The 16,330-nt window shown below is 42.0% G+C and overlaps 3 protein-coding genes across 32 annotated transcripts in view; all 3 read left to right on the top strand.

Moving 5' to 3' along the window:
• Positions 1-16,330, top strand: part of LOC130173281 (protocadherin gamma-C5-like) — a 281,937-nt gene that overhangs the window by 130,197 nt on the left and 135,410 nt on the right. Inside the window, exon 1 of one of the 30 annotated variants that reach the window (XM_056382380.1) lies at positions 3,222-5,832. The exons of 28 other annotated variants lie outside the window; for them this stretch is intronic. In XM_056382380.1, the coding sequence (XP_056238355.1) occupies positions 3,406-5,832 (2,427 nt within the window). In that variant the 5' untranslated portion in view covers positions 3,222-3,405. Of the gene's footprint in view, positions 1-3,221; positions 5,833-6,503; positions 9,305-16,330 lie in introns of those variants that run through there. One more of the 30 variants, XM_056382377.1, reaches the window with a different exon arrangement.
• LOC130173291 (protocadherin beta-16-like) lies at positions 86-2,849 on the top strand. Its single transcript, XM_056382432.1, has one exon. The coding sequence runs from the start codon at positions 262-264 to the stop codon at positions 2,749-2,751; it is 2,490 nt and encodes an 829-aa protein (XP_056238407.1). The 5' UTR covers positions 86-261; the 3' UTR covers positions 2,752-2,849.
• On the top strand, positions 10,046-13,009 carry LOC130173957 (protocadherin gamma-A10-like). The gene is made up of 3 exons (XM_056383538.1): positions 10,046-10,731; positions 12,019-12,794; positions 12,947-13,009. Exons 1-3 carry the CDS (start codon positions 10,374-10,376, stop codon positions 13,007-13,009), a joined length of 1,197 nt encoding a protein of 398 aa, XP_056239513.1. The 5' UTR covers positions 10,046-10,373.

Here is a 16,330-nt window from a genome sequence, read left to right as displayed (position 1 = left end):
CAAAATATTCCCTCAAACATTACCACAGAGTCCCCTCCCTTGCTTCCGTGACCTGTGAGAGAAAAGAATATAGTGTAGGCTACATTATGTGGGCTGACATTCGAGAAAACCGACTCGCATTACGATATACATCCATTCAGATACAAACAGGAAACGGGAAAGACAGCACCATTTCTATTTAGCAGTTTGTTTCATGTATATTTCATAATAAGCATCGTGCTTGGAACTTTATAGACGATATTTTCGTGTTTTTCTTTTGCTATGGCATGTGGAATACTAACCAACACCCGGTGCGTGAAATGGCGTTTTGGCTGCGGAAAAAATTGGCAGCTTCTGTTGTTCTTTTTTTATTTCAACCATATGGTCGGCGGACACATCCGGTATTCAATCCCAGAGGAAATGAAGAAAGGCTCCCTTATCGGTAATGTAGCACAGGATCTTGGTTTGGATCTGAAACGGCTTCGTTCTGGTCGGGCCCGGATCGTGACCGGAGAAAACAACCAGTACACCGAGCTGAAGACAGACAAAGGGATTTTAGTCGTGAATGAGAAAATAGACCGGGAGCAGCTTTGTGGAGACGTAACACCATGCAGTTTCAGCTTTGAGGTGATTTTAGAAAACCCTATGGAGCTACATCAAATTACAGTTGAAGTAACAGATATAAATGACCATTCACCCACGTTTAAAAGAAGTAACATCAATTTTGAAATTAGTGAATCAGCTAATACTGGCTCTCGCTTTTCACTGACTAGTGCAGAAGACCCAGATGTGGGTGTTAATGGACTCAGAGAATACTTTTTGACTGAGAATGACAATTTTGTTTTAAAACAAAATTCTAATGCGGATGGAAAGAAGTACGCAGAGATGGTGCTTCAGAAGCCGTTAGACAGAGAGACAAATCCTCACCTATCACTAAAGCTTATAGCCGTAGACGGTGGAAGTCCGCAGAGATCTGGCACAGTAAATATATATGTCACTGTTCTTGATATCAATGATAATGCACCTGTATTTAATCAATCTATGTACAAAGCCAATGTAATAGAAAATGCTCCCATAGATACTTACGTTACAACTGTTAATGCTAGTGACGCAGATTTCGGCTCAAACAGTATTGTTACATATTATTTTTCAGACCTCAACAGTGGTCTGAGTGATATGTTTATGATTGATGAAAAAACTGGCGTCATTTCAATTACAGGTTCTATTGATTATGAAAAAGACAAAAAATTCGAGCTCAGGATTGATGCAAAAGATCAGGGAGGTTTAACAGATGCGAGTAAAGTCATAATTGAAGTAACAGATGTGAATGACAACGCCCCTACTATCAATGTCATGTCATTCACTAGTCCTGTGTCAGAAGATTCCCCTCCTGGTACAACTATTGGCATTATAAATGTAAAAGACTTCGATTCAGGTGATAACGGACACGTGACTTGTAGAATAGAACAAAACGAACCTTTCAAGATTAAATCCAATTTGAGAAATTATTATACTTTGGTAACAGACACTGTATTAGATCGTGAAAGTGTTTCAGACTATAACATCACTGTCGTTGCGACAGATGCAGGAATGCCTCCTCTCTCAACAAAAAGAAGCTTTCATTTAAAGGTCTCTGATGTGAACGATAATTCCCCAGTGTTTTCACAGGGTGTTTACAACGCGTTTGTTGCAGAGAATAACTCTCCAGGCGTTTCTCTTCTCATTGTTAGAGCTAAAGATCCTGATGAAAACCAAAACGCCCGAATTTCATATATTCTGGAGGATACTAATATGGGTAGCTTTTCGGTTTCTGAATATGTTTCTGTAAATGCAGAAAGCGGAGTGATACATGCAGTGCGCTCGTTTGATTATGAGCAAATCAAACAGCTTGTTTTCGCTGTCAAAGCGCAGGATGGAGGCTCTCCTCCATTCAGTAACAATGTGACTGTGAAAATACTGATCCAGGACCAGAACGACAACCCTCCTCAGGTTCTGTACCCAGTCCAGACTGGTGGCTCTCTGGTGGCTGAAATGGTGCCTCGTTCAGCAGATGTGGGCTATCTGGTGACTAAAGTGGTGGCTGTTGATGTGGACTCTGGACAGAATGCCTGGCTCTCCTATAAACTGCAGAAAGCCACAGACAGGGCGCTGTTTGAAGTGGGCTTACAGAATGGAGAAATAAGAACTATCCGCCAAGTCACTGATAAAGATGCAGTGAAACAAAGACTGACTGTTATAGTGGAGGACAACGGGCAGCCCTCTCGCTCAGCTACAGTCGTTGTTAACGTGGCGGTGGCGGACAGCTTCCCTGAAGTGCTGTCGGAGTTCACTGACTTTACACACGACAAGGAGTACAATGACAACCTGACTTTTTACTTAGTGTTGACTCTGGCTGTAGTTTCCTTCCTATTCATCACGTGTTTAGTGGTTATTATATCCGTGAAAATCTACAGATGGAGACAGTCTCGCAACCTGTATCACTCCAATCTCCCTGTGATTCCATATTATCCACCACGTTACTCAGACACTTTGGGGACAGGGACTCTCCAACACGTGTACAATTACGAGGTGTGCAGGACGACTGACTCCAGAAAGAGTGACTGTAAGTTCGGCAGAGCTGGTATTCAGAACGTGCTGATAATGGACCCCAGTTCTACAGGGACGATGCAGCGGGTACAGAACGAAAAGAGCATCCTGGATGAACCAGACTCTCCTTTAGAGGTGAGCTGCATTACACAAAGTGTTTTACTTATGCAAACATTGTTTCTCTAAACCGATAATAAATTGCAATAAGTAGTTGGCTGCAGCTTCACCGTAAACAAGTGAATATGGTTCTTTTCAGCACCACTCTTTGGACAGCTCCACTTGAACTGAAAATGCCATCTTTCATTGAAACTGTATAGCTTCTAAGCAGAAATGTTATCGTCTACTACAAATATTACTACTAATATTACTAATAATAATAATCATGAGAATAATATCGTTATTATTATACATGAACATTCATTTAGCAAGGTTATCAAAATATGCAAAGGTAATATTCATTATTTAAGTCTGTAGTCATTATGATGCAAATATCATTTTTTTTTAAATTTTCCTTCCTTTGAATATTTACTTCATTCTGCTTCCAAACCGATTGGTGTTCACATTTTGGACTCTAAGCGACGCTGTTGAATAAGAATATAATCTGCTCCTTTCATCTCTCTGTTGCAGTTCAGGGAGGTTCTTTGTGAGCTCATATTGAAGTAGGTTAAGAGGCACCATCAGCAAACGTGGGCCATAGGCATTTCGGGAGAGAAAGGCTTTTACATTGTAGTGGCTGTCTTTGTTTTAATTTGTGAACAAGGCACAAGTGGAAGGGTGGATGTAACTGAATTGAGGTCGGAGGATCTAGTTTTTTTTTTCTCTGAAAAGTCCCGTTCTGACATGGCGTATCAGCAACCACTCTGCAAATGGCATTTGTATTTCGGACCTCTGCGGGTAATGGTTATTTTTTTGCTTTGCTTCTATAATATGGTAGCTTGTCAGATCCGCTACTCAATACCAGAAGAGATGAAGAAGGGCTCTCTTATCGGTAATGTAGCACAGGATCTGGGTTTGGATCTGAAGAGGCTTCGTTCTGGTCGGGCCCGTATCGTGACCGGAGAAAACAACCAGTACACCGAGCTGAAGACAGACAAAGGGTTTTTAGTCGTGAATGAGAGAATAGACCGAGAACAGCTTTGTGGAGACGTAACACCGTGCAGCTTCAGCTTTGAAATAATTTTAGAAAATCCTATGGAGCTACACCACATAACGATTGAAGTGTTAGATGTGAATGATCATCCACCAGTTTTCAAGAAGTCAGATATTATGTTAGACATAAGCGAGTCCGCTAACGTTGGGGCGCGGTTTGTGCTGGATAATGCAGAGGATCTTGATGTTGGCGTCAATGGCCTGCAAAATTATGTTTTAACCTCAAACGACAATTTCGTTTTAAAGCAGCATGTAAATCCAGACGGGAGTAAATATGCAGAGATGGTGCTTCAGAAGCAGTTAGACAGAGAGGAGGTTCCCAGTCTGTCTTTAAAGCTTATAGCAGTAGATGGTGGAAATCCACAGAGATCTGGCACCGTAAATATAGACATAATAGTTTTAGATGTCAATGACAATGCACCCATTTTCAATCAGTCTGTTTATAAAGCCACGGTGATAGAAAACGCAGCAGAGGGCACTAATATCGTTACTGTCAGTGCTACAGACGCAGATAGTGGATCAAATGGTCACATCACATTTTCAATTTCAAATGTGAAGAGCAATATAGCTGATTTGTTGTCCATTGATCAAGTCTCTGGTGTGTTGTCTGTTTCGGGCCCAATAGATTTTGAAAAGGATAAAAAATTTGAGCTCAGAATTGATGCAAAGGATCAGGGAGGTTTAACGGATTCAAGTAAAGTGATAATTGAAGTAACTGATGTGAATGACAACGCCCCTACCATTAGCGTCATGTCATTCACTAGTCCTGTTTCAGAAGATTCCCCTCCTGGTACAACTATTGGCATTATAAATGTAAAAGACCTCGATTCAGGTGATAACGGACAAGTCAGTTGTAGAATAGAACAAAACGTACCTTTCAAGATTAAATCCAGTTTAAGAAATTACTATACTTTGGTAACAGACACTGTATTAGATCGTGAAAGTGTTTCAGACTATAACATCACTGTCGTTGCGACAGATGCAGGAATGCCTCCTCTCTCAACAAAAAGAAGCTTTCATTTAAAGGTTTCTGATGTGAACGATAATTCTCCAGTGTTTTCACAGGGTGTTTACAACGCGTTTGTTGCAGAGAATAACTCTCCAGGCGTTTCTCTTCTCACTGTTAAAGCTAAAGATCCTGATGAAAACCAAAACGCCCGAATTTCTTATGTTCTGGAAGATATGGATCTTGACGGATCTCCAGTTTCTCGCTCTGTGTCAGTTAATGCAGAAAGCGGAGTCATCCATGCGGTGCGCTCGTTTGATTACGAGCAAACTAAACTGTTGGTTTTCGTTGTCAAAGCGCAGGATGGAGGCTCTCCTCCACTCAGTAGCAATGTGACTGTGAAACTAATGATCCAGGACCAGAACGACAACCCTCCTCAGGTTCTGTACCCAGTCCAGACTGGTGGCTCTCTGGTGGCTGAAATGGTGCCTCGTTCAGCAGATGTGGGCTATCTGGTGACTAAAGTTGTGGCTGTTGATGTGGACTCTGGACAGAATGCCTGGCTCTCCTATAAACTGCAGAAAGCCACAGACAGGGCGCTGTTTGAAGTGGGCTTACAGAATGGAGAAATAAGAACTATCCGCCAAGTCACTGATAAAGATGCAGTGAAACAAAGACTGACTGTTATAGTGGAGGACAACGGGCAGCCCTCTCGTTCAGCTACAATCATTGTTAACGTGGCGGTGGCGGACAGCTTCCCTGAAGTGCTGTCGGAGTTCACTGACTTTACACACGACAAGGAGTACAATGACAACGTGACTTTTTACTTAGTGTTGGCTCTGGCTGTAGTTTCCTTCCTCTTCATCACGTGTTTAGTGGTTATTATATCAGTGAAAATCTACAGATGGAGACAGTCTCGCATCCTGTATCACTCCAATCTCCCTGTGATTCCATATTATCCACCACGTTACTCAGACACTTTGGGGACAGGGATTCTCCAACACGTGTACAATTACGAGGTGTGCAGGACGACTGACTCCAGAAAGAGCGACTGTAAGTTCGGCAGAGCTGGTAGTCAGAACGTGCTGATAATGGACCCCAGTTCTACAGGGACAATGCAGCGGATACAGGATGAAAAGAGCATCCTGGATGAACCAGACTCTCCTCTAGAGGTTAGTTCAGTTTCATCACCCCACTAAAGTTCTTGTGATTGGCACCACAAATCCCAGTTTGCAGTCCTGCCGACTGTTTACTGTTTATATACATATATACACTGTTGCTCATAAAGTTGGAATAAAATATTTTTTTCCTTTTTCCATGAAATGATTGTGACAATGTGATTTATTTCCTTTTACCTGGGTAATTGGGACACATAATGTAATCATTGCACCTGGTCAGAAGTGATTACTGATGCATTTAAATAGGAGTAAACAGAGGATTGTGTCTGAATACAAAATTATTCCAAGTTTATGGGCGATAGTATATATATACTATATTCTCAATTGTTTTGAATTTAAAAGGCAAAACCAGTAATATGTCTATATACAGCAGCAAACACGTGGTTCACTTTGTGTCAACTTTATTGAGTAGATTGTCGTTACTCTTTAGTTTACATCAGTAATTTAATTCGATCATACACACGTTTGATCCTACTTGTCCTTTCACTGAATTCATGATGCTTCTTGTTTCAGTACCACAGACAGCGACATTTCTTTATATAGACCTATTATAATAACCTGTTGGTTTTTGAATGTCATCTAATATTTCTAACAGTACAACATTTGATTGAATGTCATTGGAGTTTTGTACAATTTCTATAGTTGTCCTATAGACTCTGTCTTTTCAACATTAAGCAAATGCAGTAATAGTAAACATTTCAGCACTAAGTTCACACAATATATGCCTGTTTACTTGCAATAAATAAGGTAAGGAGTAAGAGTTTAGGTTTTGGACTCTAAGTGACGCTGTTGGTCAGCAAAACGATTTTAGTGTTTACAGCCAGTCTTTCCCCTCCCTCTCTATCGGAGTGTGCCATGACAGCGGAGATATTGTCCTTTATGTGAGGACAGGGCGTGAAGAGGCATGTAATATAGGAGGAGCGGGTTGCTTTCTTACAGCAGTACCATTTTAAGGAGGACTACAAGCTCGTTTTCATTTTTTTTTAAAGTGAGGACACTTCATTCGTCAGGATCTATTGTTTCTGATATGGCAACCCAAGGCCAAATCTACCCTCGAAATGTAAGATGGCGATTGTTTTGTATGTTACAATGGAAAGTGGGAATTTTCATTTGTCTTACTTCTGTGGGTGATAGAGTAGCTGCTCAGATTCGTTATTCTATACCAGAGGAGATGAGAAAGGACTCCGTTATTGGTAGCGTAGCACAAGACCTGGGTCTGGACCTGGAAAGGCTCCGTTCCGGCCGTGGCCGCATCGTCAGTGGAGAAAACATCCAGTACACTGAGCTGAAGACAGACAAAGGGATTCTTGTCGTGAACGAGAGAATAGACCGAGAGCAGCTGTGTGGAGATGTGACACCTTGTAGCCTCAGCTTCGAAATGATTTTAGAAAATCCAATCGAACTTCATCGTGTCACTGTCGAAATTTTAGATATAAATGATAACGCTCCTTTCTTCCCAAATAAAGATATCCAGTTTGAAATGAGCGAATCTGCAACAGTTGGAGCCAAATTTCCCATTGAAAGTGCAGTTGATCCTGACGTTGGATTAAACGCATTACAAAATTACATTCTGTCTCCGAATAATTATTTCATTCTGAAACAACATGCAAATCCAGACGGCAGTAAATATGCTGAACTGGTGCTCCAAAAGCCATTAGACAGAGAGGAACACCCCAATCTCCCTCTTAAAGTAATAGCAGTAGACGGTGGAAACCCACAGAGATCTGGTACTGTAAATATAAATGTATCCGTTTTAGACGCAAATGATAACGCGCCTGTATTCAATCAGTCAGTCTACAGGGCCGTGGTCGTTGAAAATGCTCCAAAAGGCACTTACATCACAACAGTTAATGCTACTGATGCAGACATTGACACTAACGGAGAAGTAATTTTCAGTTTTTCAAAAATAAAAGGCAGTACAGTTGATATTTTTGGTATCGATGAAAACACAGGTGTCATATCTGTTGCCGGACTTATTGACTTTGAAAGAGAGAAAAAATATGAGCTCAGGTTAGAGGCAAGGGATCGAGGTGGCTTGACCGGGACCAGTAAAGTTATAATTGATGTTATTGACGTCAACGACAATGTTCCGGTTATAAATATCATGTCATTTTCTAACACTGTATCAGAAGATGCCCCTCTCGGAACAACAATAGCTGTTATCAACGTCAAAGACTCTGACTCAGAGAAAAATGGACAAATAAAATGTGCTATAGACAAAACGCTTCCGTTTCAAATCCAGTCGTCGTTAACGAACTACTACAATTTAGTGGCTGATCAGCATTTTGATAGAGAGACAACTTCTGAATATGATATTACAATAATAGCCACCGACTCCGGGTCCCCTCCTCTTTTTAGCTCCGTCACATTACACCTTAAAATCTCTGACGTAAACGACAACGGCCCGTTGTTCGACAAAAACTCATATTCTGCTTACGTCACAGAGAATAATTCTCCTGGAGTGTCCATCACCACTGTCGGCGCACGGGACTCTGACTGGGGTCAAAACGCGAGAGTCTCTTATTTCCTGGAAAACACACAAATCGGCGGTAATCCAGTCTCTAACTATGTGTCTATAAACTCTGAAACAGGGGTTTTACATGCAGTGCGCTCGTTTGATTATGAACAGATTAAAGAGCTTCAGCTGACTGTGAAAGCGCAAGATGGAGGCTCTCCTCCATTCAGTAATAATGTAACTGTGAAAATACTGATCCAGGACCAGAACGACAACCCTCCTCAGGTTCTGTACCCAGTCCAGACTGGTGGCTCTCTGGTGGCTGAAATGGTGCCTCGTTCAGCAGATGTGGGCTATCTGGTGACTAAAGTGGTGGCTGTTGATGTGGACTCTGGACAAAATGCCTGGCTCTCCTATAAACTGCAGAAAGCCACAGACAGGGCGCTGTTTGAAGTGGGCTTACAGAATGGAGAAATAAGAACTATCCGCCAAGTAACTGATAAAGATGCAGTGAAACAAAGACTGACTGTTATAGTGGAGGACAACGGGCAGCCCTCTCGTTCAGCTACAGTCATTGTTAACGTGGCGGTGGCGGACAGCTTCCCTGAAGTGCTGTCGGAGTTCACTGACTTTGCACACGAGAAGGAGTACAATGACAACCTGACTTTTTACTTAGTGTTGGCTCTGGCTGTAGTTTCCTTCCTCTTCATCACGTGTTTAGTGGTTATTATATCAGTGAAAATCTACAGATGGAGACAGTCTCGCATCCTGTATCACTCCAATCTCCCTGTGATTCCATATTATCCACCACGTTACTCAGACACTTTGGGGACAGGGACTCTCCAGCACGTGTACAATTACGAGGTGTGCAGGACCACTGACTCCAGAAAGAGTGACATGAAATGTGTGCAACCGATGAGTCAAAGTTTGGTGAGTGTGGATGGAGCTGGGGCTGATACATCGCAGGAGGACAAGCAACTGTCAGGCATGTGTTCCCAAATGTCAACTTTGGTGAGTGATATATTTAATCTTTCGTTTATTGTTTTTCTTCTGAAGTGTTTAGAGCAATGTGTGCGGCTGTCAGTAGCGCTGCAATGTCGCTGTCCATGGTGCTGGAACGGCCGATGGATTCACTTTCCTTACCGCTTGTAGTGCTAGCCTGGGTATTCTTATTCTTCTTGTCATCAAACTTTCTAACATCATATCCACGCTAGAGACATATGTATGAAGTAATATCACACTAACAAGAGTCTTGGTATTGTTTTAGGCGGAAGATTCCAGTCACATTAAGATTATCGGCAAAAGTTACAGTATTACAGCTTGATCTGTGGGAGTGGCATCACCCTTTTTTAATGAAGGTTTCGTCACTTATTTGTTGAACTAATATTCCTACTGACAGCAATCTATATTGTAAGAAAAACACCTGTATACACACGTTGCTTAAAAAATGACAACTGAAAGCAAAATGACCATAAAAGACACTACCTCTTTCCCTGGTTTCCCTTACCCACTCTGTTTTTTAGTAGTTGGATTGAAGTACTGCATGTATGCTGAACGTTTACCTTTGTATATTTTATAGTTGATTTTATAGATCACCATTAATGTTTCAGCCTCATAGCACCAGTTGTGATCTTAAGGGAATAACATTGTAATGCAATTTGAAAACAATATGCTTTTGTGGAACACAGCCTGGTCGGTTTAAAAGCATGGGCTTCGTTCATACTGCTCACATGAAGAGCTTTATATCAACATTTTAATACAATACTAAATCCTATATATATGATTTGAAAACAACATTTTAATTGTTCCTAATAATGTGCAGACCAGATACATTACCATGGATGGGCTCTGAGCGCCGCTGTTGATACATCACTGACTCACTGTCCAAATAAGCAGTGCAGCGATCCACCCCTTTAACTCCATTCAGTGTTTAACTGCTTGGAAAGAAGACGGTCAGACTCGTCAAGGTTCAAAATGTGGAAATCTATTTGCTGAAAATACTATCACCTTTTTAATTTGTGGATTTAACAACATCAGATTTGCATTGAAAGGGATCACTTCGTCTGTAACCTTTGGATTTATGATGGCTTGTGTGTGGAAAATCGCTCTCAGAGGGCGATGGCAGGCAATGGTTGTCATTCTTTGTCTTTTCAAGCTGAGCTCAGTGACTGGACAGGCTCGATATTCTATACCAGAGGAGCAGGCAGAAGGATCTTTTGTTGGAAACATTGTTAGAGATTTAGGCCTGGATGTGGCGAGGCTCATATCAGGTAAAGCTCGTATTATTACTAAAGGAAGTCGACAGTATGTCGCTTTAAACCGAGACAAAGGCAGCCTTGTTATTAAAGAACGAATCGACCGAGAAGAGCTTTGTGGAAAGATCACGCCATGTAGCTTCAGTTTCGAGGTAATTTTAGAAAATCCAATCCAGCTTCATCGGGTGACAGTGGAAGTAATAGATATTAACGATAACAGCCCGCTGTTCCCAAAGGATGCAATCAATTTGAAAATTGTTGAAAATGCTGCATCAGGGACACGCTTCTCATTGGAGAGTGCAGACGACCCTGATGTTGGTATTAATGATATTCAAAAATACACCCTCAAACCCTCAGATAATTTCAAATTGGAAGTACAGAGCCAACCGGATGGAGGCAGATTTATCGAAATGGTTTTACAAAACCCGTTAGACCGCGAGAAAGAGGAGACACACACACTCGTGCTCGTTGCTTCAGATGGCGGCGAGCCACATAGATCAGGAACTGTGCGTATTCATATCACTGTGCTAGATGCTAACGATAATGTGCCAGTGTGTAGCCAGCCTGTTTACAAAGCAGATGTCAAGGAGAATTCTCCTGAAGGAACAGTGGTAACCACTGTTAGTGCAAATGATGCAGATAAAGGAGTTAATGGCGAAGTCATTTATTCCATAGCTCATGTTGCAAGAGAAGCGAAGCAGCTTTTTGAAGTAAATGTTAAAACTGGAGAGATTAAAGTTGCAGGTAAACTAGATTTTGAAAAATCTAAGACTTACCAATTAAACGTGCAGGCTAGTGACCACGGAGGATATACAGACACGTGCAAAGTCGTTATTCAAATAATTGATGAGAATGACAACGTCCCAATGATACAACTTATGTCATTTTCTAACTCGATATCCGAAGACTCACCCCCAGGTACAACTATAGCTGTTGTAAATGTCGATGACGAAGACTCTGATGGTAACGGTGTTGTCAAGTGCTCCATTAACTCTGAAATACCTTTCAAAATTAAGTCTTCATTAACTGGATATTACACCATAGTAACCGACAACTTTTTAGACAGAGAAATTATTCCTGAGTATAACATCACCATAATGGTCTCTGACCAAGGTTCTCCACCTCTGTCTAGCAATAAACACATCAATATAAAAGTCTCTGATGTGAATGACAGCCCACCCAAATTTGATGAATCAGAATACAGTAAGACTATACCAGAGAACAACTCCCCTGGATTTTCCGTGTTTGCCCTCAGCGCTAGTGATGCAGACTCGGGACAAAACGCTCGGGTTTCTTACTTTCTGGAGGAGAAAGAGATTAGTGGTGTAACAGTGTCTTCTTTAGTGTCAGTAAATTCGGAAACTGGTGCCATTCATGCCGTGAGGTCGTTTGACTATGAGCAAATCAAGTGGTTTGAATTTAACGTGACTGCTCGTGATGCGGGGTCCCCTCCTCTGAGTTCGGTGGCTACAGTTAGAATACTGATCCAGGACCAGAACGACAACCCTCCTCAGGTTCTGTACCCAGTCCAGACTGGTGGCTCTCTGGTGGCTGAAATGGTGCCTCGTTCAGCAGATGTGGGCTATCTGGTGACTAAAGTGGTGGCTGTTGATGTGGACTCTGGACAGAATGCCTGGCTCTCCTATAAACTGCAGAAAGCCACAGACAGGGCGCTGTTTGAAGTGGGCTTACAGAATGGAGAAATAAGAACTATCCGCCAAGTCACTGATAAAGATGCAATGAAACAAAGACTGACTGTTATAGTGGAGGACAACGGGCAGCCCTCTCGTTCAGCTACAGTCATTGTTAACGTGGCGGTGGCGGACAGCTTCCCTGAAGTGTTGTCGGAGTTCACTGACTTTACACACGACAAGGAGTACAATGACAACCTAACTTTTTACTTAGTGTTGGCTCTGGCTGTAGTTTCCTTCCTCTTCATCACGTGTTTAGTGGTTATTATATCAGTGAAAATCTACAGATGGAGACAGTCTCGCATCCTGTATCACTCCAATCTCCCTGTGATTCCATATTATCCACCACGTTACTCAGACACTTTAGGGACAGGGACTCTCCAACACGTGTACAATTACGAAGTGTGCAGGACGACTGACTCCAGAAAGAGTGACTGTAAGTTCGGCAGAGCTGGTAGTCAGAACGTGCTGATAATGGACCCCAATTCTACAGAGACGATGCAGCGGATACAGAATGAAAAGAGCATCCTGGATGAACCAGACTCTCCTCTAGAGGTGAGTTTTTTGACTCATCGTCTTTAACAAACTAACAGTGCATCATTATGGTGTAAATTGAATTTTCTCTATGGGGGATCAATAAAGGTACATCTTATCTTATCTTAATTTATCTAATCTTATGTTATCTTATCTTATTTTTGGAATTGCAGTTATTACCTGTCTTTCATGGCTTCTCTCACTGCCTGTTTAGTGGTCATCTTCAGTACTACTAGCAATGGACAGCTCCTCTCAGAGTTGAGCAAGTTCCCTCAAGTGAGAAGGAGTTAGTGAGGAAGATGAACACTCTGGTGTCATTATCTGCAACTCATCTGTAATGTTATCTGCATGGGTTTTTTGTCTGTTGTAATTACAAGATATGAACTGACTTTGCTAATGGAGGAAAGTTATTTCAGGGAGAAAGCAAAGGCAATAGTTCCACGAAAGACTTTTTTATCAGTTTACAGCAACATGTCTGGTGGCTGCATATGTATTTTGGTTTCTCACTTTATTTGTTTCCACATTAAGTTAAACATCTCCTCTACATCATTTAAACGTTTGCTGCCTCTTAAACACAGAACTGCTCTTCAGAGAGGAGTATTTTCCCCATGTTTTTTGACAGCACTTGTTATATTCATATCGGACTCTAAGGGCCGCTGTTGGTCTTTTAAGCACATGTAAAGCTTTTGAAATGAAGCTACACCTCCAGTCCTCCTCTTAGTGTACCGTGGAGAGCAGGACAGTCAGTCCTTATTTTCACCACTGATTGTTAGACTGACGTTTGCGTTGCCACTCTCTGGATTATAAACACATGAACTGAAGGAATATACGGAGTTATACGCAGGCTGTTTGCGACATATTTTGATGTGGAGTTGGACGGATTGATTCGGGAATATGGATCATATCAGCAGTGAACCCACGGTTAAATGGCAAGTACGGGCCTTCATCCTTGTTTTTCTCATTGAGGCGACAGTCTGCCAGATCCGCTACTCTGTCAGCGAGGAGATGAGAAAGGGTTCCTTTGTGGGAAATGTGGCTGAAGATTTAGGTATCGACGCCAAAAGACTGAAATCAGGCGGTGCCCGAATCGTTAGCGGTGATAGTAGCGAGTATATTAAGCTAGATGTAGACAAAGGGATTCTGGTCGTGGGAGAAAGAATAGATAGAGAGCAGCTCTGCGGGCAGACATCGCCCTGCAGCTTGAATTTTGAAATGATTATGACAAATCCAATGCAACTACATAGCGTGGTAGTGGAAGTGTTGGATGTGAATGATAATGCTCCTGTGTTTCATGAGAAAGAAGTGCATGTTGAAATACTAGAATCTGCTCTTCCAGGAACCGAAATATTACAAGAGAGTTCCACCGACCCTGATGTTGGCATCAACGCTTTAAATGGCTATACGTTACACCCAACAACACATTTCAATATTAAGGTCCTTTCCAGCCCAAATGGACATAAATATGCACAGTTGTATCTTTCTAATGCGTTAGATCGGGAGAAAGAAGAAAAGCTGCTTCTCACTCTAACTGCTGTGGACGGAGGTGAACCACAGCGATCGGGGACACTCAAAATACACGTGACTGTCAGAGACACAAATGACAATGCTCCACTTTTTACGCAATCGATTTTCAAGGCGTCTGTTAAAGAAAATGTTCCAAAGGGTACTTTAGTAGTGAGGTTGAGCGCAACTGATGCAGATGAAGGGATGAATGGACGTGTTACATACCACTTTAACCGCAAGTCTGGTAATGTTGCTGAACTATTTCTTCTGGATGAAAACAGCGGCGATTTAACTGTAAACGGTGTGATTGATTATGAAGAGAATAAAATATACGAAATCGGTGTGCAGGCAAAAGACCAAGGTGGACAGAGCGCATCCACAAATGTGATAATTGAAGTGACGGATGTAAATGACAATGCACCTGTAATAACACTAACTTCGTTTTCTAGTTCCATTGCCGAGGACTCTCCTAGTGGAACTACTGTAGCCATCATAAACGTTAAAGATCTAGATTCAGGCAAAAATGGCAAAGTGGACTGTTCAGTTAATGGCAATATCCCGTTCACAATCCACTCATCTCTAAAGAATTATTATACTCTGATAACAAACGGTGTCCTTGACAGGGAGCGTAATCCTGATTATAATATCACTTTCACGGCAGTGGATGAAGGGAGCCCATCGCTCTCAACTAACAAGACAATAACACTAAGAATCTCCGACGTCAATGATAATGCCCCTGTATTTGAGCAGAATTATTATGAAGCTAATATCATGGAGAATAATTCCCCAGGACTGTCTGTGTTTTCCGTGAAAGCACGCGACTCTGACTCAGGTCAGAACGCACGACTGTCCTACCTGCTTGTTGATACTCAGTTAAATGGTAACCCCATATCCACTTACATATCTGTTAACGCAGAAAGTGGAGTGATACATGCCGTTCGATCATTTGACTATGAGCAAATTAAAACAATTAATATTTTCGTAAAAGCACAGGATGGAGGTTCCCCACCTCTAAGCAGCAATGCGACCGTTAAATTAAATATTCAGGACCACAACGACAACCCTCCTCAGGTTTTGTACCCAGTACAGACTGGTGGCTCTCTGGTAGCTGAAATGGTGCCTCGTTCAGCAGATGTGGGCTATCTGGTGACTAAAGTGGTGGCTGTTGATGTGGACTCTGGACAAAATGCCTGGCTCTCCTATAAACTGCAGAAAGCCACAGACAGGGCGCTGTTTGAAGTGGGCTTACAGAATGGAGAAATAAGAACTATCCGCCAAGTCACTGATAAAGATGCAGTGAAACAAAGACTGACTGTTATAGTGGAGGACAACGGGCAGCCCTCTCGTTCAGCTACAGTCATTGTTAATGTGGCGGTGGCGGACAGCTTCCCTGAAGTCCTGTCGGAGTTCACTGACTTTACACACGACAAGGAGTACAATGACAACCTGACTTTTTACTTAGTGTTGGCTCTGGCTGTAGTTTCCTTCCTCTTCATCACGTGTTTAGTGGTTATTATATCAGTGAAAATCTACAGATGGAGACAGTCTCGCATCCTGTATCACTCCAATCTCCCTGTGATTCCATATTATCCACCACGTTACTCAGACACTTTGGGGACAGGGACTCTCCAACACGTGTACAATTACGAAGTGTGCAGGACGACTGACTCCAGAAAGAGTGACTGTAAGTTCGGCAGAGCTGGTAGTCAGAACGTGCTGATAATGGACCCCAATTCTACAGGAACGATGCCGCGGATACAGAACGAAAAGAGCATCCTGGATGAACCAGACTCTCCTATAGAGGTGAGTTTTATTGCTCCATCGTCCTTAACAAACTAACAGTGCATCAATTATCGTTGATTTTCCTCTATTGATGATCAATAAGGGTACATCTTATATTATCTTACTTTTAGATTGCAGATATTACTTATCTTTCATGGTTTGTCTCACTGCCTTTTTAGTTGTCATCTTCAGCACTACTAGTAATGGACAGCTTCTCTCAGAGTTGAGCCATTTCCCTAAAGCGAGAAGGAGTTAGTGAGGAAGATGAATAC

The sequence above is a fragment of the Seriola aureovittata genome, chromosome 8 (genome assembly GCF_021018895.1).
Source record: "Seriola aureovittata isolate HTS-2021-v1 ecotype China chromosome 8, ASM2101889v1, whole genome shotgun sequence".
Taxonomy (NCBI): domain Eukaryota; kingdom Metazoa; phylum Chordata; class Actinopteri; order Carangiformes; family Carangidae; genus Seriola; species Seriola aureovittata.
The sequence above is the reverse complement of the archived record's forward strand: the minus strand, read 5'-3'. Positions and strand labels throughout refer to the sequence as shown.